This window comes from Nycticebus coucang, chromosome 18 (genome assembly GCF_027406575.1).
Source record: "Nycticebus coucang isolate mNycCou1 chromosome 18, mNycCou1.pri, whole genome shotgun sequence".
Taxonomy (NCBI): domain Eukaryota; kingdom Metazoa; phylum Chordata; class Mammalia; order Primates; family Lorisidae; genus Nycticebus; species Nycticebus coucang.
The window spans coordinates 30352470-30370718 of NC_069797.1; the positions used below are offsets into that span (position 1 = coordinate 30352470).

At 53.3% G+C, this 18249-nt stretch overlaps 1 protein-coding gene across 5 annotated transcripts in view; it reads right to left on the minus strand.

The window, feature by feature from the left end:
* The window catches only part of ABR (ABR activator of RhoGEF and GTPase), a 200265-nt gene that overhangs the window by 25220 nt on the left and 156796 nt on the right, over positions 1 to 18249 (minus strand). For all 5 annotated transcript variants that reach the window (XM_053570870.1, XM_053570873.1, XM_053570871.1 and 2 more), the window contains 2 exons: positions 15597 to 15694; positions 15050 to 15181 (listed from right to left, as the gene is read on the minus strand). In XM_053570870.1, coding sequence (XP_053426845.1) covers positions 15050 to 15181; positions 15597 to 15694 — 230 coding nt within the window. The remainder of the gene's footprint in view (positions 1 to 15049; positions 15182 to 15596; positions 15695 to 18249) is intronic.

Genomic DNA, 18249 nt, shown 5'->3' on the forward strand with positions numbered 1-18249 from the left:
TCCCTGCCTTAACTCCTTCTGCACCGGCCTGCTCCTGGGGGCTTGGGAGGGTCCAGGGGTCCAGGCAGGAGCTGTATCTAGGCCTTGAACAGCTGCCCTCCTCCCCTGCAGAGGACTCACACTGCCCTGAAACTATACTTCCCACCCTCAATTCCTGCCCCAAGTGCCAACTCAAGGATGAGTACTCACTTCTGAGGCATATAAAGAAGAAAGCACCCTAGTGGGAATCGGGCCACTGTGGGCCCTCTCCAGGGACATGAGCAAAAGCCAAAGACGATGCTGTCATAGATGAGATGCACCATGTACACCTCATCCAGAAAGCCTTCTGTTACCAGGACAGCAGATGCAGGGGCAACCTGCCACATGTCTGTGCCGGGCACCTTGGGAGACAGAGTAAGAACCTGATTTTGACCCTCAAGTTAATGAGCATTCTAACTTAACAATGAGAAGTGAATCGCTTCTCAAGGTAACATCACAAGTGAAGAGTATGGTCAGCAAAGAAAGGAGAAAGACCTGAACCCCAGACGGTTAGGGAACACGATCCAGAGGTGTTCAGGACGTCACATCACCGCAGAGCCAGGCACAGAGCAGGAAGGAAACCAATGTTTGCATAGCACCGACCATGGGCCAGGTCTCCCAAATATCTGATGGTAATTAGCCTCGTTGTTTGTGCTATCGGTATTCCTGCCCTCATTTTAAAGATGCGAGAACTGGGGCTCCAGGAGGTAATACAGAAGTATTACCTGGAAGTCACACAGCTGCAAGTGACCCCTGCTGCTCACTACTATGCCTCGCTGAAGTGTGGAGGGTACTCTGGATTGAGGAAAAAGAGCCGAGTCAGCAGGTTTCTTGGCCGACTCCAGGGCAGGTGGGTCAGGACACAGACACCAGCCTTTGGCATCCAGGATGCTCCTGCTAGATCTCAACCAGCAGACAAGTTTCAGGATTTTGCCTCAGAGCCCTCAGTGTTTTTTTGAGAAAGAGGTGGCTTCACTGCAGAAAAAGTCAAGAACTGGTCGTAGTATGAGCTGCCCTTCATGGAGGTTTGATGTGGGAGAGGTACCGTGCTAACCCTCTATATACATGGACTAACTCACTTGCCTTTAAGAAGGAAACACACCCCCATTTTACATTTGAGGAAACTAAGGACTTTGAGAAACTGAACAACTTGCCCAAGGCCAGGTTGGGCTGGGACACACAGGGAGATCTGGCTACCTATAGAGCCTATGTCCCCACCACTGTGATACCCTGTTGTGGCAGGATCTGGCCCCACATGGCCTTCTGCCTGGCTGGTGGAGATGGGGCCTGCAGGGGTAGAGTAGGGCAGGGAGGCCAGGCCAACCCGCCTCTTCCAGGGCTCCGTACTGCACACCCGCTTCTGCACAGTGCCGACGGGACTAGGCTGCCAAGGCCACATGGAATCTCTCCCATACCTGACCTGAAGCTGCCCAAAGCCACTGCAGCTAAATGGGGGCTGAACATTAGTTTTGCCAGCGCTCCTTGATGGGGAAGGTAGTAGATGGACAGAGGCAGGGGGATACATGTGTCCCCTGCCCAGCTGAGGTCTTGGTCACCCATCCTGACCCATCTCTTACCTCTCTTCCAAGGCCCCTGGGTGCCACCTCCAAAGACAGCCAGGTGGGGTGGCTCACACTGGGAGGCTGAAGTAGGTGAATTTCTTGAGCTCAGGAGGTCAAGACCAGCCTGAACAAGAGTGAGGGCCAGTCTCTACTAAAAATAGAAAAAAATAACCCAGTGTGGTGGCACATGCCTGTAGTCCCAGCTACTCGGGAGGCTGAGACAAGAGGACCTCTTAAGCCCCAGAGTCTGAGGTTCCTGTGAACTATGATGACACCATGGCACTCTACCCAGGGCGACAGAGTGAGACTCTGTCTCAACAACAAAAATTGAGTCTTCCTCTGGTCCCATGAGGGGCCAGGCAGCTCCCTCACCACAGCCACAAAACTCATCTCCTCCAGGAAGGCTTTGCTCATTTTGGGAGGCTTCATTCCTTCTTTTTATTCATTTCATGCAAGAGGCAATGAATGTGGGCCTGGCCATGTGCCGACCTCGGGCTGGGGGCTGAGGAATCCAAGCAATGACCAAAAAAGCCTATGCTTGACAAAGCTGCCAGCCCCACAGAGGAGAAGTATAGCCTTAACAGGAGGCAGAGAGGGACTCAGCACAGAGCATTCATTTCTGCACCTACAATGCGTCATCCCCAGATGGGCAAAGCATTGCCTTTGCCCTCAAAACAGTAGGTATCAAAAAAAAAAAGAAAAGGAAAAAAAAAAAAGAAAAAAAAAAAACAGTGGGTATCATTCCATCAGGACAGCATGGAGAGGAGGTGGAAAAAAATTTTTAACTGGAGGGAATCTGGGAAGGCTCCATGGAGGAGATAGGAGGGTCAGCGTGGGGCCCTCAGAGCTGTGGGGAAAGGCTGTCCACCCCGGCTGCATCCCTTTAGCTAATGTGCAATTGCTAGTTGTGTAACTGGTTGGTGAGGTGCCACTGTAATAGCTCACCATGTTCACCTGCGGCAGCATGCTTCATACTGGCTGGCTAACTTCAGAACTAGCTTCTTGCTGCCTTTCTAAGGTTCTCTTTTCTCTAGCTGGTCACATGTCACAGGCTACAATCTGGGGGAATGGTGTGTGGGAGAAAGGGGACAGTATAAACCCTGTTCCCAAAGCCCTACACTTGTCTGTCTTAGGAAGCCCAGGCTCAACACTTGTCTGGGTAAAGCAAGCTCTGATTGGATGAGCAACGGCCAACTGGTCTCCATGGTGACATAAGAGCCTTAGCAGTCGGGTAGTCGAGTTGGGAGGCTCTTCCCTTGAGATGCACATCTCTCCCTTCCTCCCCTGGACTTCAGCTTCCTTTGGGGACAGCACAGATTTGCTTTCTCTTTCCCAAGACAGACTTATTCCTTCCTGGAATCAATGGTTTAGGGGGGAGGAGGACTTGTGCAAGACAAATGTCCCCAGCAAGTTCCTCAAAAGCAGCAGTCTGAATTCTAGTCCTTCCAGCCTACCACGGACCCTTTCTCGCCTCTGCTGGATGGGCTAGGCTCAGACTACCCTGGCCACCCGGGAAGTGACTGCATTCCCTCCTCCCACACCCCTTCCATCCAGCCACACCTTGCAGAACCCTTCTCTGAGGACATGCAAGGGCCCCTGATCGGATAAACAGAGTCTGGGTGGTAAGGCCCCCATGAACAGATGTCACTGCCTTAGGAATTAAAAACATTCCTAGTGGATGGTCCCATCCCCCTTAATCCCCTCCCTAGGCTGTCTGCCAGAGGGATGAGAGGGGGTGTCCCTAGGAAGATGTGCGTGGGACTCTGGCTTATACCTAGGGAGGGGGACACGCTTCCCGGCACAGCTGTGACTGAGGCAAAATCAGGTTAAAGTGATCTGCAGTGGCATCACTGAGGAAAAAAAGGTCACTAGGGAATAATACACATCCTGAGACATGTGGGCAAGAGAGGCAGGGACCGCCACAGTGCTGCCTTGGTGACAGCTGGGGGACAGGACAGCTTCCAGGCAAATTCTGCAGCCTGTGAACATGAGGAAGAAAGTTCTTTCTCAGAACCTAGGGATGGGGCTATGGCTTCTCTGGGGTGACCTCCTTTCCCCCCAGTGGAACGACTTTCATCTCTCTCCAGCCATACTAGAACCCCAACTTCCTGTCTTGTCCTCTAGAGCTAAGCTAGGAAAAAGAGCCTTTGACTAGCCAGCTGAAGCAAGGCCATAGGCACCCCAGTGGGGATGGCCCAGGAGCCAGGGCTGGGGGGTGAGGAGAACCGATAGGTCACCTGGAGTCCAGGTACTAGAGCTGGGAGCCCAAAAAGAGGCTGGTACCCAGCAGAGGATGAGGACCAGAGGGATGTGACCTGGGTCCACTAAGAACACTCCTCTTTGGTCCCAGCAGGAGAAGCAGAACTGTAGGCAAGACGCTGGTGAAGAGGGAGGCAGGGCCCAAGGCCACAAGGCCTGCAAGGCAAGGCTGGGAGTAGGCTACCCGAAGGTAGACGCAGGGAACCAGGTGCAAAGAGAACACAGCAGGGCTGTGCATGGGCACCCCATGGGCCCAGCGCTCACATGGAAGGTGTGCAAGTTGAGGGGAGGATGGCTCGTCACAGGGACAACAGTGAGAAAGTGGGGATGGGCGTGTCCTCCTAACATAAATGCTCTGTGGCCCCTATACTGCTACTGTGTGTTTCACCATTTTCTGCGCCTATCCTAAACAAAACCTATGGATTATTAGGCAGAGGTCTCCGCAGAATGATAAACTGAGACCCATTTACGCCTTCCTATCTACCCATCCCATGCCTCTGAATATCTGTGATGTCTGAGCCCTGCATTAGGCCCAGGGATGGGAACACTTTGCTCAGAGGTCACCAAGCAGCCAACAGTAGAACAGAGCTTAGAAGCTGCTTCTCATTCATTTACTCCTTCATTCATTACAGAATGTGCCAGACACAGAGGCCCTGCATAGCTTACAGGCTAACTCAGCTAACCTGAGCCCCCAGGGGTCTGTTCCCTGTCTGAACAGCTACGCACGGGCCAGGTGCCGTGTTCATGCCCGCAAATCCTACCACTCTGGGAGGCCAAGGCAGGAAGATTGCTTGAGCTCAGGAGTTCAAGACCAGCCTGAGCAAGGGCAAGTTGTGGTGGGTACCTGTAGTCCCAGCTACTAAGGAGGCTGAGGCAGGAGGACCACTTAAATCCTGGATTTTGAAGCTGCTGTGAACTAGCCTGATGCCACAGTAATCCAGCCTGGGCACCAGAGTGACATTCTGCCTCAAAAAATAATAATAATAAATAAATAAAAGATATATATATGTATATTGAGACAGAGTGTATACATACACACACACACATATATATAATAAAATAGAATAAAAATAAACAGCTGTGCATGGGTCACAGTAATCTTGAGCTGTGATGACAGGTGGCTACAGACACCCAGGTGGGCCAAGGAGCATTTTCAGCTTGGGCTCAAAGTTTAAGATGTGCATAATGGCAAGACATGATTGCAAGAGGGACTTTACCTAACAAATGCAATCAGTGTAACCTGGCTTATTGTACCCTCAAATGAATCCCCAACAATAAAAAAAAAAAAGATGTGCATAAGTAAGGAAAGGTGGACAGGACTGAAAGCTAGCTGTGCCACAGCCCAGATGGAGCCTGCTCAAGGTAACCTCCTGTCCTCCCCCGCGTCCCCACAGGCCTGCACCAGCTCCCGGGGCAGTCCAGAGGACGTGCCATTTCTCACACAATTCTATCCTTCTCTCCATTCTGCCAGGCCACCGTATGCTGGTGTCTCAAGGGTGCTTGGCAGTTCTAGGTGGATAGGAGAGGCTGACAGCCCAAGGGCTTGTCTGCTGTAGAACTATCCTGGCAGCCCCTTCCTGGCAACCTCTGATAAATCTCATGGCACATTTAGTCATGGAAAAGAGTGGAAAATCCATGTGAGCCTTTGGGAACATCGTGCTTATCTAGAAGAAAACCCATCCAGGGACAGAATGGCCAGAATGTGCCTTTCTTACCCCAGGACACAAGTCATGGCCAGGAGCATGCCTGGGAAGGAGGACGGTATGGTGGGGTCGGTGGGGTCTTCCAGCATAGCCAGTGGGCAGAGGACCCCTGGCCACACAGTGAAGACATGTCGGCCTGATGCAGGAGGAGCGGGGCTGCTGGGCCTCCCTGCTTTTTCCTCCTTCCTGTTACTGAACACTCCTGTCCATCCAACTCTGAGCTCAAGGTGGCCAGAGAAAGCCCTAGGGGAGCCAGGCAACCCTGGTCTAGTCCTGCCTGGTTACTGTGGACTCAACAGCCACTTTTCATCTCTGGGTTTAGTTTCATTTCTTTTCTTTTTTGAAACAGAGTCTCACTATGTCGCCCTGGGTAGAGTGCTGTGGCATCAGGGCTCACAGCAACCTCAAACTCTTGGGCTTAAGTGATTCTCTTGCCTCAGTCTCCCAAGTAGCTGGGACAACAGGCACCGACCACAACGCCCAGCTATTTTGTTGTTGTTGTTGTTTAGCTGGCCCTGGGCCAGGTTTGAACGTGCCAGCCTGGGTGTATGTGGCTGGCGCCCTACCCACTGAGCTATGGGCACTGCCTGGGTTTAGTTTCTATATTTGTCAAATCAGGAATTTAGACCAGACAATGATCTTCAGTGAATTTCTTTTTTCTTTTGCTGAGAACTCTGCCCCCTCCCCACTACCTTTCCAAATGAAGTCTGACGCTGAAGCCTTCTTGCTCCCTCACCCCCCTCAGATAAAAGCAGAGGCCCTGTAGGAAGGCCCTGTAGGAAGTGGGGTGTGGGGTCTACCTGCTCTGTACCTCCTTTGTCCACTACCCCCTTGCCTGGCTTGTGGCTCTTCCAAGCCCTCCTAGGAATTCCCCAGCTGTGTGGAGAATCTGAAGTCCCCCCACCCCTTTCAAGCAACTACAGCTGGAACCTGAAGTTCTGTGGGTGGCTCAGGGCAGTTCCAACAGATGCTTCTCATGAGAACACAGTTTCTCTCGCCCACGACCCACAGCTCTTGGCCCTTGAGCTCCCTTGGTGGGGGGTGGGGGAAGCATAGAGTTCAGGGAGGTTAGGGGCTTTTTAAGGAAACTTCCAGGTCAGAGTGCCGGATCTGAAACTCAAGTCTTATCTCCACCTCTTTCCCAGCTTTGGGAAAACTCTGGGCTTGTAGTTCACGGGTGTGCATCTTTGTCACTGGCTTTACAAGGAGATAACACTTATCTAGTTAGTCAGGATGGCGTTTCTGGTGTTTTCTGGGTCACCTTGGTTCTCAAGTCACTCTGGGGTTTGCTGCAAAGCCAGTGCCACACGGTGCTTGCCTCTCAGGTTGGAGCACCCTGCGCCCAGCCCTCCCTGCTCCAGCCCACAGGGCAGGATGTCCTCACTCATCCTGGGCTGGCCTGCAGCCACCACAGGCTTGAGGGAGGCAGCAGAGACCAGCCAAAGGGGACCCCTTACTGGTGCAGTATTCACTGCGGCCTTAACTCAGGGAGTTCCCTCGCAATTCTGCTAAGTCTTTCTCTCAAAGCTTTCAGGAAAAAAAAATCAAAAGTGGGGCCACCCCAGGTCCCAGATTTTTGGATTCCTAGGAGGATAAAGTCACAGCCTCTGCCTACAGGGAGGTTAGCTGTGTACTGAGTGCACCTCCCTGGCTCATTTAATATCCACAGCCTTGTGAGGACGCATTCTGAGAGTTCATGCAAGGGTGGCCAGCTGGAGTCAAACCCGAGTCTTCTGCCTCTGAGTGTGGGAGCCCCCATCGCAGAGCTGAGAGGAAAGCACCCTTTTTTTTGGTTTGCAGAGAGGCTGGATGTTCTCAGGGCCTGGCTGAATCAGTTCCCAAGGTCCCCTCTGGATGAATTTCTCTGCTGGTTGCCCACTCCTCAGAGGTGGGCCTGGAGGCGGCATTCCTAAATAGGGGAGGCTGGGGGGAGGGAGGCTCAGGCCTCCATCTGCTTCCTATTGAACACTTCCCGTCTCTAGAACCCACTGTGCGGGGTCCAGGCTCCCCAAATCAGGAACACCTGGGAGACAGAAGCTGAGCAGGGACAAGAGGAGAGTTTGTGCTACAAGTCCAGAAAGGCTTCGGATGGCAGGGTGGGTGCTTTCGTGGGCCATGCCCCTGAGCTTCCCCTGCCTTGAACAGTAACAGCAGGTGGGACACTGTGTTGGACAGCAGATGGGTCTAAAAGCAGGACAGTGGCTCCAGCTCCCTGGGAGGAGGTGGTGTCTGAGCAGAGCATAGGCTTCAGCGAATTTTTCAGTGAACTTTCAGCCCCTCCGGGGCTGGCACGGAGGCGATGATGGTGGCAAAGGAAGGGCCCCCACGTGGGCTGGTTCTCAGAGCAGCAGGCAGTAAGGATAGAGAATACCAACCCCAGAGGCACATGCCTGTCCTGGACATGCACGCCTGGCCTGGCAGGGGCAGTGAGGGAACCTGGGGGACAGATGTAGTGGAAGGGAAGGGAAAGGCCTGCTTTCCACAGCCCCCTCCGCCCTCCATTCCAGGCAGACCAAGCCTCTGCCAGGCACCAGGGGCCCAGCCATGATCAGCGTGGCCCCTAAACAAGGCCCGCAGGGACAAACAGGAGGAGCCAACATGGTTCTCTGCCTTCTGCCAAGAAGCGGCTCACTCAGGCACAGCCCTTGCAGAGATAGAACAGGCCGGGCTAAAAGGAGCCAAGGTCCTAGAGCCCAGGCTTCCAGGGCAATAGAACTGGCCTGTGGGACCCTCAGGCAGGGTCAAATGGGGACTGTAGACCCCCTCAGGGGCCAGGGAGGGAGCAGGGTGGGGAGCCCTTGACTCCTGCCCGAGCAGCCTCTTGACCCTCACGCTCTCCACGTTTCCTTGCGCTCTGCAGAGTAATTAAAACCAGAAGCTGTTCCCCAGCTAGTGACAAAGGCCCCTTGTTCCCGAGTTCCTCACTCACTCTGCTTGGGGCCTGACTGCACCAAGCCAAGCTGAGAACTGCTCCAGGGGGAAGAGCTTGGAGCTGTGTGGGGTGGGGTCACAGGCCAACCCTCACTTTCCTAGCCCCTCTGAGGTTGATTCTTCAACGCCAGGTCTCACTCCATCAGCTTAACTCCATCAGGTGCAGCCTCAGGCAGCCAAAGACCCAAACACAGGGACCACTTGCAGGTAACAGCCTTTGGGAGGTGGGGGGGCTGCTGGACAAGCTATACCCAGAATCCCTAGAGGAAGGTGGGGGACGGGGTTCCTGAACCTGCTAGCACAGGGCAAAGTGCCCTCGTCATTAAATAAGTACTGACCCTGTGCCAGGCTATGCTTCGTGGACTCTCATCTTGCAGGTGAGGAAACCAAGGCTGAGAGACGTAAAGTCAGTCATCCTGTTCTCCCAGCTAACAAGTGGACGAAGCTAAACCCTGAGCCCCATACGTTTATAGCCTCAGACTCAATGCCCTTGAATGGTGGCTGAGCGATAAAAATTCTCTTCTGTTTCCTTTACTAGCTAGTGAGGTCCTGCCCATTCTCTGTATCCACAGCACAGTGCCAGCCATTTAGAGGGCGCTCGTTAAACAGAAACGAATGAATAAACTAGAGGAAGAACAGACGTGCAGGTCACCACCCCGGCCAGCTCTGCCAGGTATGTTCCATCTTTCGAGCTGCTCATCAAGCTGACAATGGAGGCAGAGTGGGAATACTTATCCTCACTTAATAGATGAAGGAACTGAGCCTTCAGGAGGTCAAGGGACCAGGAATTTGACCCTCTGACCAGCACTCTTTCCATAGTACCAGGGTGACTATGCTCCACACTCCATGCATCTAGACCACGGAGAGGGGGAAGACAGACAGGGGACCCGAGAGAAGAAGTGGCAAGGAGCCAGGGATGCCTAACCTGGGGGACAGAAGGCCAGGGGCCCAGCTCTTTTCTCCCACCATGAGAGGTGACTAGTGAGCAGTCATGCCCTGCGGTCATGGGGAGTAACGAACACGTGGGGTGGGGCCAGACCCTGGTTCTGGAAAGAGGGATGCTATTCAGCCTCCATTTTCAGAGGGGTGGCTCTTTTTCTCACCTAAAAGTAAGGCCTTAGGTGGAAACAACCCAGATGTCCACGGATGGATGGATAAACGCGTGTGGTGCATACACACAATGAAGTTATTCAGCCTCAAAGAGGAAGGAAATTTTGACACCTGCTACAACATGGATGAAGCTTGAGGGCATCATGCCAAGTGAAGCAAGCCAGTCACGAAAGGACAAACAAATATTGTCTGATTCTATGTGTCAGGTTCCTGGAGGAGTCAAAGTCCCAGACACAGCAAGTAGAGGGTGGTTATCAGAGGTTGGGGAGTTAGGACTTAATGTGTGAGGAGTCTCAGTTGGGGAAGATGAAGAAGTTCTGGACATGGATAGTTGCGATGGCTGTACCACAATGTGAATTTACCTAATGCTGCTAAGCCAAACACCTAAAAATGAGCAAAGTGATACATTTTATGTTATGTGTATTTTACCATAATTAAGAAAAAAAAAAGAATGAATATTAAGGTGTCTGGATATTGTCAGATTTGCCAATCTGGGCTCTGTGGCCAGTCCTAAAGGCAGGGACTGGCCTTCATAAGCTCCTCCTGGGGGTCATTTATAATAGCTCTGATCTCACACAAGCTTCCAAGGGGCCAGGTCCAGAGGTTAAACAGGGAAGGGGACAGAAGAGGCTTCCCATCAGGCCTGAACTTTTCAATCCCCCTATACCTTGAAACAACTGGAGCTTTCTTTCTGGGCTAGATCCCTGCCCCTTCCCATCTCAGGATCTTGAGCACTCCTGTGCCCAGGGCGGGCTGCCCTGGAAAGCTTGCGGGAAAGCGAAGCTGCTTCCCATGCAGGGTGGGCGGAGACAAGAACACAACTTCCCCAGGCTTGTGCCTGACCTAGGGAATGGGGGGCCGGGGAGCAGGGAGCAGGGAGCAGGGCTCCTCTGCTTAGGTGGCGTAGCTCCTGGCCTCAGACCCCTCTCCTGCCTGGGGTCAGAGGCAGGAACTGAAATGTAGGGCGCTGAGGGATGCTGTTCTCTCTGGCCTAGCCAGCCAAGAAAGGCTGGACCCTGGGAATATGCTAATCAGCCAGGGGGTAGGTCCCAGTTGGGGACGGCACATCTGGAGCCTGGAGCAGCGTGGCTGGAAATAGACTAGAGCAAACATACACAAGTCCCCTGGGACCAGGGAGCCAAGGCAGACAAGGGGGGCCTCTTGGCTGGGTCATTACCCTGGTCCGGCTGAGTGTGAGGCAACAAGGAGGAGGAGCTACTGGGGTGGCCTGAGTGGGGAATCTGGAGGTAAAGGCTTGTTAGGTATGGGAAAGAAAGGGAGGACTCCTGACCCTGGAAGAGCAGACCTGGGCCATGCTGGTGGGGTCTGTCACTAAATGTGCAGTCTCAGATTGTCACCCAAGCCTATTCCGCCCACATCTGTGAGCATCTCCACGTACTCATTTGCCTTGTACCTGACCAAGCCTGACTCGCATGGGATGGGGTCTCTGGGTGTGGAGTCACTAACGAGCTCTGTGACTGTGACCACAGCACACACCCTTTCTGGTCTCGGTTTCCCTCTCCAAAAACAGGAGTGGATGAAATGCTGGCTAGGATTTCTTCTCATCTAAGCCCCCCACTAATCCCTTCCATTTATTCATTCCTTAACCTCCCTCCTACTTGTATTGCTCATGACTCCTCCTGCTTAAGGCAGGGTGGCTCCTTCATTTCCTGGGACATTCCTCCCCAAATTCCTCCCCAAATTCCATGGCCTCCCTGCCTGGGCCATGCAGGTCTCCCCGGCCCCCGGAATGCCCACCCCATTCCTTTCTGCAGACACAGAGCCTGCCCACCTTGCTAGAATAGCACAGAGCCTTAACATGGCGATGACTGTGCTGGCCTTTATATCAAACAGTTTATACAAAGCATATAAAGTACTTCTGACAATGTATCAAAAAAGGTGCTTATAAAGACTGGTCTACCTACAGCCCTAGAGAAAAGGAAGTGGATAACTATAGTATATGAAAATAGAAAAGAAAAACCCCACAAAATGCTCACTATGATTAAAACCATACAAAATTTTATATACCCGAGGAAGGGAAAAGGCACAAAATAAAACGGCTATTTCAGAGGAGTGGGGTTGATTTGAGATTAGGTTTCACCATGACTACAATTTTCTTTCTAATGTAAATATTGTGTTTAGAATTTAAAGAGCCCCAGTGCTTCCAAATCTCTTGGGCTTCACCTCCTCCTGGAAGCCTCCCTAGTTCCAGGCCACAGTCTTCCTTTCTTTGGGTTTCCAGTCTGATGACTTAGAGCACAGTGGGAGGCAGGAGAGCGCTCAAGATGGGCTGGAGCTGGCCGCCAGCGCCTTGGACAGGTGACTTAACCCCGTGGCGCCCAGCTTTCTCATCTTTATTCTTGTGATAACGTTCCTACCCCACACACTCCTGTGCAGATGTAAGCACATCTGCCCTGGGATGGCAGATGTAAGTATCTAGCACAGTGCTGGGATAACCCCACGCTCCCTAAAGCTTTCACTGTTACTGCTGCATCTCGCACCGTTCCCGGTGGCTGGGCATGCAGTGACATGCTTGTCTGTCCAACCTGACAGTAGGTTCCTCAGATACTAGGATCCCGGCACCTCTTACTCCAGAGGCACAGTAAGCTGTCTCCCCTCCCCGCCTGCCTGCTCCCTTCCTCGCTTGCTCATTCTACTTCCTCCCAGGCACCAGGCAGAAATGTCCCCTGCCCAGAGGTAACAAGACTCCAAGACAAAGGAAGCCTTAGGCTCACCTTATGCCATAAAGCAGGGTCCTGGTGGGGAACATCACCCCGGCTCCTTCTCCAGACCACTAGCCCCGCTAGGACCCTGGTTGGGAGATTTCCTGACGAAGGCCTGGGACACGGGTCACCACACACAGAGTGAGCGTGGCCTCCCTGCACCCCGTCAGCAGAGGTGCCTTGGCCACGGTCCTTAACTTCAGTGCCTCAGTGTCCTCGTCTGTAAAGTGGGGAAGATGTGACTTATTTTCCTTGCAGAACTGCTGCAAGGATCACATGAGATCACATTTGGGAATAGCCTCCAAGAGCACAACTGCCAGACACACATGCTAGTGATTAGTGCTGCCATTTGTCTGTCACTACATGCCGCCCCCAGCCTGCAGCTGCAGGTTCCCTGCCCCCACTGCACACTGGGCAAACCCGCTGCAGGAGCAAATGCCTGGAGCTAACATGATGGGGTCCCTCTTTGCTCTCGGGACAGACTGAGCAGGTGGGGGCTTAGAGAGCAAAGGGGGGCAATTTCTTTTGGGCCACCCAAACGTCTCTGAGAACTCAGCCCTACCCCAAGACCATCTCCTTAGCACCTGCTGGAGAGGAGCAGAGCCAAGTTCCAGAGGCTGGTGGCAGGAAGGGAGGTGGGAAGCAGCTGTGGGGACAGACTGTTCCCTGGCTTTATGGGACCTGGCATGTGGGAACAGCTTGGTGCAGAGTCTCCACCCAGCCTGGCCATCCTCAAGTAGCTCAGAGAGCTGTCATGGGGCAAGACTTTGTAAGCCGTGGCACCCTCTCTGCCTCGCTGAGCCCCAGGAAGGCTGGTTAGAGGACTCTGCAGCTGAGGGCCAGGGCCTGAGCCTTGGAGAGCTGAGCACCAGGAGACTTCAAAGCCCTCTGGAGGGCTCTGGCTCCGAACTGCCTGCTCACAGGCCCTGGTCAGCTGGCAGCAGGAAGGTTTGTGTTTCTTTTAATATCAACTCCCAGGCATTTAACATTCCTCGAAGCTTAAACACAGAAACATTTTCCTTACCAGACTGTGCTTTCTGCTCTGCCAAACATAACCTGGCTTCCTCCCCTTCCCCCACTGCCTCCATCTGCTCCTGTCTCCAAGATGTAATGATTTATGGTGTGTTTCCCCTGGGCTTTGTGCAGCTGACCCAGAAGGAGAAAAGCGACAGGGCTAAAATCCAGGTGGGAGAATGTCGCCTTTGGGCCCTGGGAGCCAAGTCCTCCAGGAGTTGGCTGCTCTGAGTACCTCCTTTAACTCTCCCATTTCCCAGCCACCAACAGGAGTATGGCAGCTGGTTGTGTCTCATGGCTGGGCATCTCCTCGGGCTGGATGGGTCAGCCCAGGGACATGGTGACAGGGCTCCTACCCCTTATCCTGCAGAAACTAGGTTCTAGGGACTGGGTTTAGAGGACACTCTATCGAGCTCCATCTCCTAAATAGTGAAGGAACGGATCATAGTTGCCTAGCAGATGTTTCCCTGGTGACAGTGCTGAGGAACAGGGTACAGGTTGCACAGTGTGAGGAAGGGACGTGCCCAGGAACATGGGGCGACATGAAGCAAATTGCCAGGCCCCCACCAATTTGTGCCATCCCCCCTGTTCAAACATAGGAGCCTGAGACAGGTGGAGGAGCGGGAGACCCACGTGGGTCCTAAGAAGCAATGCCCCAGGCACACCCAGTTAAGAGCCAGATACCAAACTCTGCAGCCTCAACAGTGCATTGGAGAGCAAACGCTTCTTGCAAAAAAGCATCGTTCAGCTCCCTGCTGTACATGGGGCTGTCACTGTCTGTACCCAGATTATGTCTGAGGCAATTGTTAGGAAGCCCAAAGCACCCAGTGCCCACAGCTTAATCCCAGTACATACTAATTAGTGCTTCCCTTGATTTCATGACTCACAGAATCTACCTCCAAACCAGGTCAACTTGTGTCATAGCTTAGCACAGGGCTGCAACAAGGGGCAGACAGCAGTATGGACGGCTCCATGCTGAATGTCACCACTGCCCCCATCCCTCCCCCCTAAGCCTAGTTCTCTTGACAGGCAAGTAAAGAGCAGCTATCTTCAAAACTGGTAGAATGTTCCAGAGAGACAGGCTACAAACAAGGGCCTTGTTTCTACATACAATTACGGGGAACCAAGAAACACAGCTGAGGCATGCACGTACGCTCTTAACCTGAGGACCTGCCTCTACCAATACTCTGAAACCCACCCTAAGCCAATGACTCCCAAACACGTAAAGTCCGGCAACCCTAGCAACAAGCGAGAGGCCAGCTCCCAAGCCGGATGCTAAGCCCTCTGGTAGAACAGCAGAGCCCTGGGCCATGTGCCCGCTCCTACCCCATGCCTATGGCAGGCACAGCTCATCAGTATTATGCTCTTCCCTCCTGCTCATGGACCTAGAGCAGAATCCTCAACATGGCTTTCCAGGAAAATAGGCCACCATTAGACTACAGCTGGAATATGGACAAAAGGAGCCGTGTGTCATCCCTCCAGGCCAGCTATCCACCTGGGCCAGGTGTGGAAGCCTCAGGAACTGGCACCTGCAAGCAGCTGGGGTTACAGTAAGAAGCCATCTCTAGCAGAGGAAGACAACCACCTCAGGGAACTTTTCTCAAACCAGCGTTAAAGCAAAGCCACACAAAGCACCTTGACAAACACGATGAGTGAGAAGGACTCCCTGTCAACCGGCACCACCTCCTGGCAGCTCTCAGAGCCTTGCCTTGGTACCCTGGACCCTCACCTGGATCTGTCCTTTGCCCATGATCTTGTCCACGATCTCATTGTTGTCCTTGTTGACCTTGGTTTTGTCGTAGCACTTCTCATAGCACAGGATCCTCAGGGACTGAGAGCCTTCCAGTTCAATCTCAAACTCCTGGGGAGACAAAGGGTCTTGAAACTCTGAAGCAGGAAGACACAGCTTCTTTGCAGATGCAGGCCTCAACTTTGCAAGGGGTGGGTGAGCAGGGCCTATGAGGACCACGCCACACAGTGTGGAGGGGCACCTTCATTTCCTGGGGCTTCCCGGGGCCTCCAAATCACTGATGAAATGGAGTTTGGGCTGAAACTGCAGTGTCCGACAACCATGACACAAATCCTGTGATTAGAAGCCAGAGGACAAGAGATGGGAGATGGGAGTGTGTGTGGGGGGGGGGGCGGGAGGAGAGGGTGTCAAAGAGACAGATCTGGTCCAACCACAGGCAGACCAGTCATGAGCCCAGAGAGGGAGGTAGTCATACTCCGTGACGAACTCAGGAGTCCCTGTGGGGACATCAGAACCCTCCACTCACCTCATCCCATTTGGGCTCTGTCGTGTCCCGGAATACCCTAGTTTTGGCTTTGCTGACAAAATAGCCAAAGGAATCCACCTCCAAGGTACAGTACAGGTCTGCAGGGGGAAGGACAGACAGAGACACACTACATAAGGCCCCTGAGGCCCAGCTCTGAGCCAGGGCAGGGCTGCTAGTGGTGAGGGGCTCGGGAAGGAAGGGGGACCATTCACAGGTCCCTCTCAGCTGCCTGTGGGATGCCATCTTGGCCCTATACCTCCTGGCTCCTCCTGCTTCCCAACACTCTTCTCAGGTGGCTCTAGCCCTCCCCTCCTCGTCCAACTCCAGCCCCACTAGCCGCCTTCTTCCCCCAAGGCATAGAGCTGCGCTCCGCTGGCCTGTGTGTCCTGTCTCCTCACTGTGGAGGCCTCCCACAAGGTCTTCCCTGCCACACGATTGAAGGAGTCACCTCCTGTCCCAACATCAGTCCCAGAGTTTGTCAGCACAGGTGTCACGGGCATTTGAGAGTGGGAGGCCCTACAGGCAGTTAGTAATCCCTAACAGTAGGCCCTACAGGCAGTTAGGCTCTGGGTCCTGCTTGCCTACAGCACCCCTCACTGTGATGACCAGCAAGGCTCCACATTCCTGGGGCTCGGTCTGCTGTTGTTCCCTTCACAGCACTAAGCTTTAACTGAAGGGACCGTCTCTGTGTGTTCACAGTCTCTCCTCCCTCCACAGTGTAAACATTGTTGGGCACAGCGTTGGGTTTTCCTACCCACCAGTATATCCCTGGGACTAACAGCAGGGGTTGGTGCACAGTAGGCACATAGTAAATGCTTGTGGGACAAAGGAATGAAGCTCTTAACACGGCCCTGATGCTTCACGAAACGGAGTGGTGGAGGGCTGGGGTGAGAGGGCAGGGGGCAGGGGCTCTCCCTGGCATTTCCATTTTGAACCCTGGCCTTTAGGCTGACCATCTTCTCCTCTCTATCCTGGGACCCAGGAGACCCCAGTAGTGGTAGAGACCCCAGGCACTCTGCACATCGCACATTCCTTCTGGGGCTCAGACACTAGCAGCCTTCCACCTCCATGGGAGCTCCCAAGGCTATCTACCGGGGTGCTGCTGGTGGGGGGAGCGGTGTCTTTGAGATACTACAGCCAACTTTCTGCAGCATAAACCAAGGGGAAAGGGGCAGAGGTCTGAGGGTGGAGTTATGGCTCAGGCTGCCTCTCTGATCAGCCCCAGGAGGGGCCCAGCTGGCTGTCCTCCTCAGAACAGCTCTCCCGCAGAAAGGGGAGTAGAGCTTGCCCCTGCAAGGTCTCCAGCATGGTGCAACATAGGGGAGGTGCAGCTGGTGCCAGAACACACAAGCATGTAGGCACAGATTAATAGGTGACAGTGCTAGAGGCCCTGGGTACCCCAGCCTCTGCCTGATCAGGGAGCTGAGAGATGGAGGAACAAGAAATGGCATCAGCACCAACTGATTTTTTTTTTTTTTTTTTTTTTGAGACAGAGTCTCACTTTATTGCCCTTGGTAGAGTGCTGTAGCATCACAGCTTACAGCAACCTCCAACTCCTGGGCTTAGGCGATTCTCTTGCCTCAGCCTCCCGAGTAGCTGGGACTACAGGTGCCCGCCACAACGCCCGGCTATTTTTTGTTGCAGTTTGGCCGGGGCCAGGTTTGAATCCGCCACCCTTGATATATGGGGCCGGCACCCTAACCACTGAGCCGTAGGCGCCACCCCACCAACTGATTTTGATATGAATAAAACTTCCATCAGACTAGGGGGTAGTCCACAAAGTGAAAGCTTTGAAGTCAGACTGTCTGGGTTCAAATCCTGGCCCTGCACTAATCTCCTAACTTGTCGCCCTAATCCTCGAATCTATAAAAGAGGAACAACGATGGTGTCCACCCCTAGCCTGACCATGCAAGGCCTAGTGAGTTTACTAGGACAAGAAGCTATGGCTGAAGATACAGAAGACCTAACTCCTGAGTCAGAATGAGCATCTGGATGGGGCAGGGGATCGGAGGAAAAAGGAGGTGAAGACAGTTTGGAGGGAAGGAGAGATTTGGTAGCAGCTCATTCCGCTTCTAACCACCCCACCCAGTTTGGGAGGCAGAACGCCTACTCCACCTCCACGGGCCTGCCCTGTGAGGTCCATCCAGACAACAGGAAGTAGCAGAGAGAGGAGAAAGAAGACATCTGGGTACCAGGCAGCTGGGAGGCTCTTTGTGCAGACCTGGGTTATAACCCTACAGTGCTCAATAACTAGGAAGATTCTTGAGTGGCAGCCCCCAAAGAAGGGAGTTCTATTGGTTCAGGGAGGGTTCATAAAGTGTCCGCATTGACAAGCAGCCTGGTGATGAATGTGATGGTCCTGGACAGACTTTGAGAAATCTCTCAAAGGAAGAGCTTGGGCTTTGGTGTCAAAAGACATGAATTCTATTGCAGCACTTACTATCTGTGCAAAGGTCCCTTGAGCCCTCCGAGCCTCAGTGTCCTTGTGTGTAAAATGGGAATGGTATCCATGACCTCAGAGGGAAGCCGGAGGATGAGAGCAGATCATGAGCCTGAAAAGGCTTTGAACACACTGAGGCACTGTCCACGTGCTGGCCATGTTCTCATTTTCTCTGGGTACACAGTAGGTGCTCTGTCAATTAACTACTGCAGC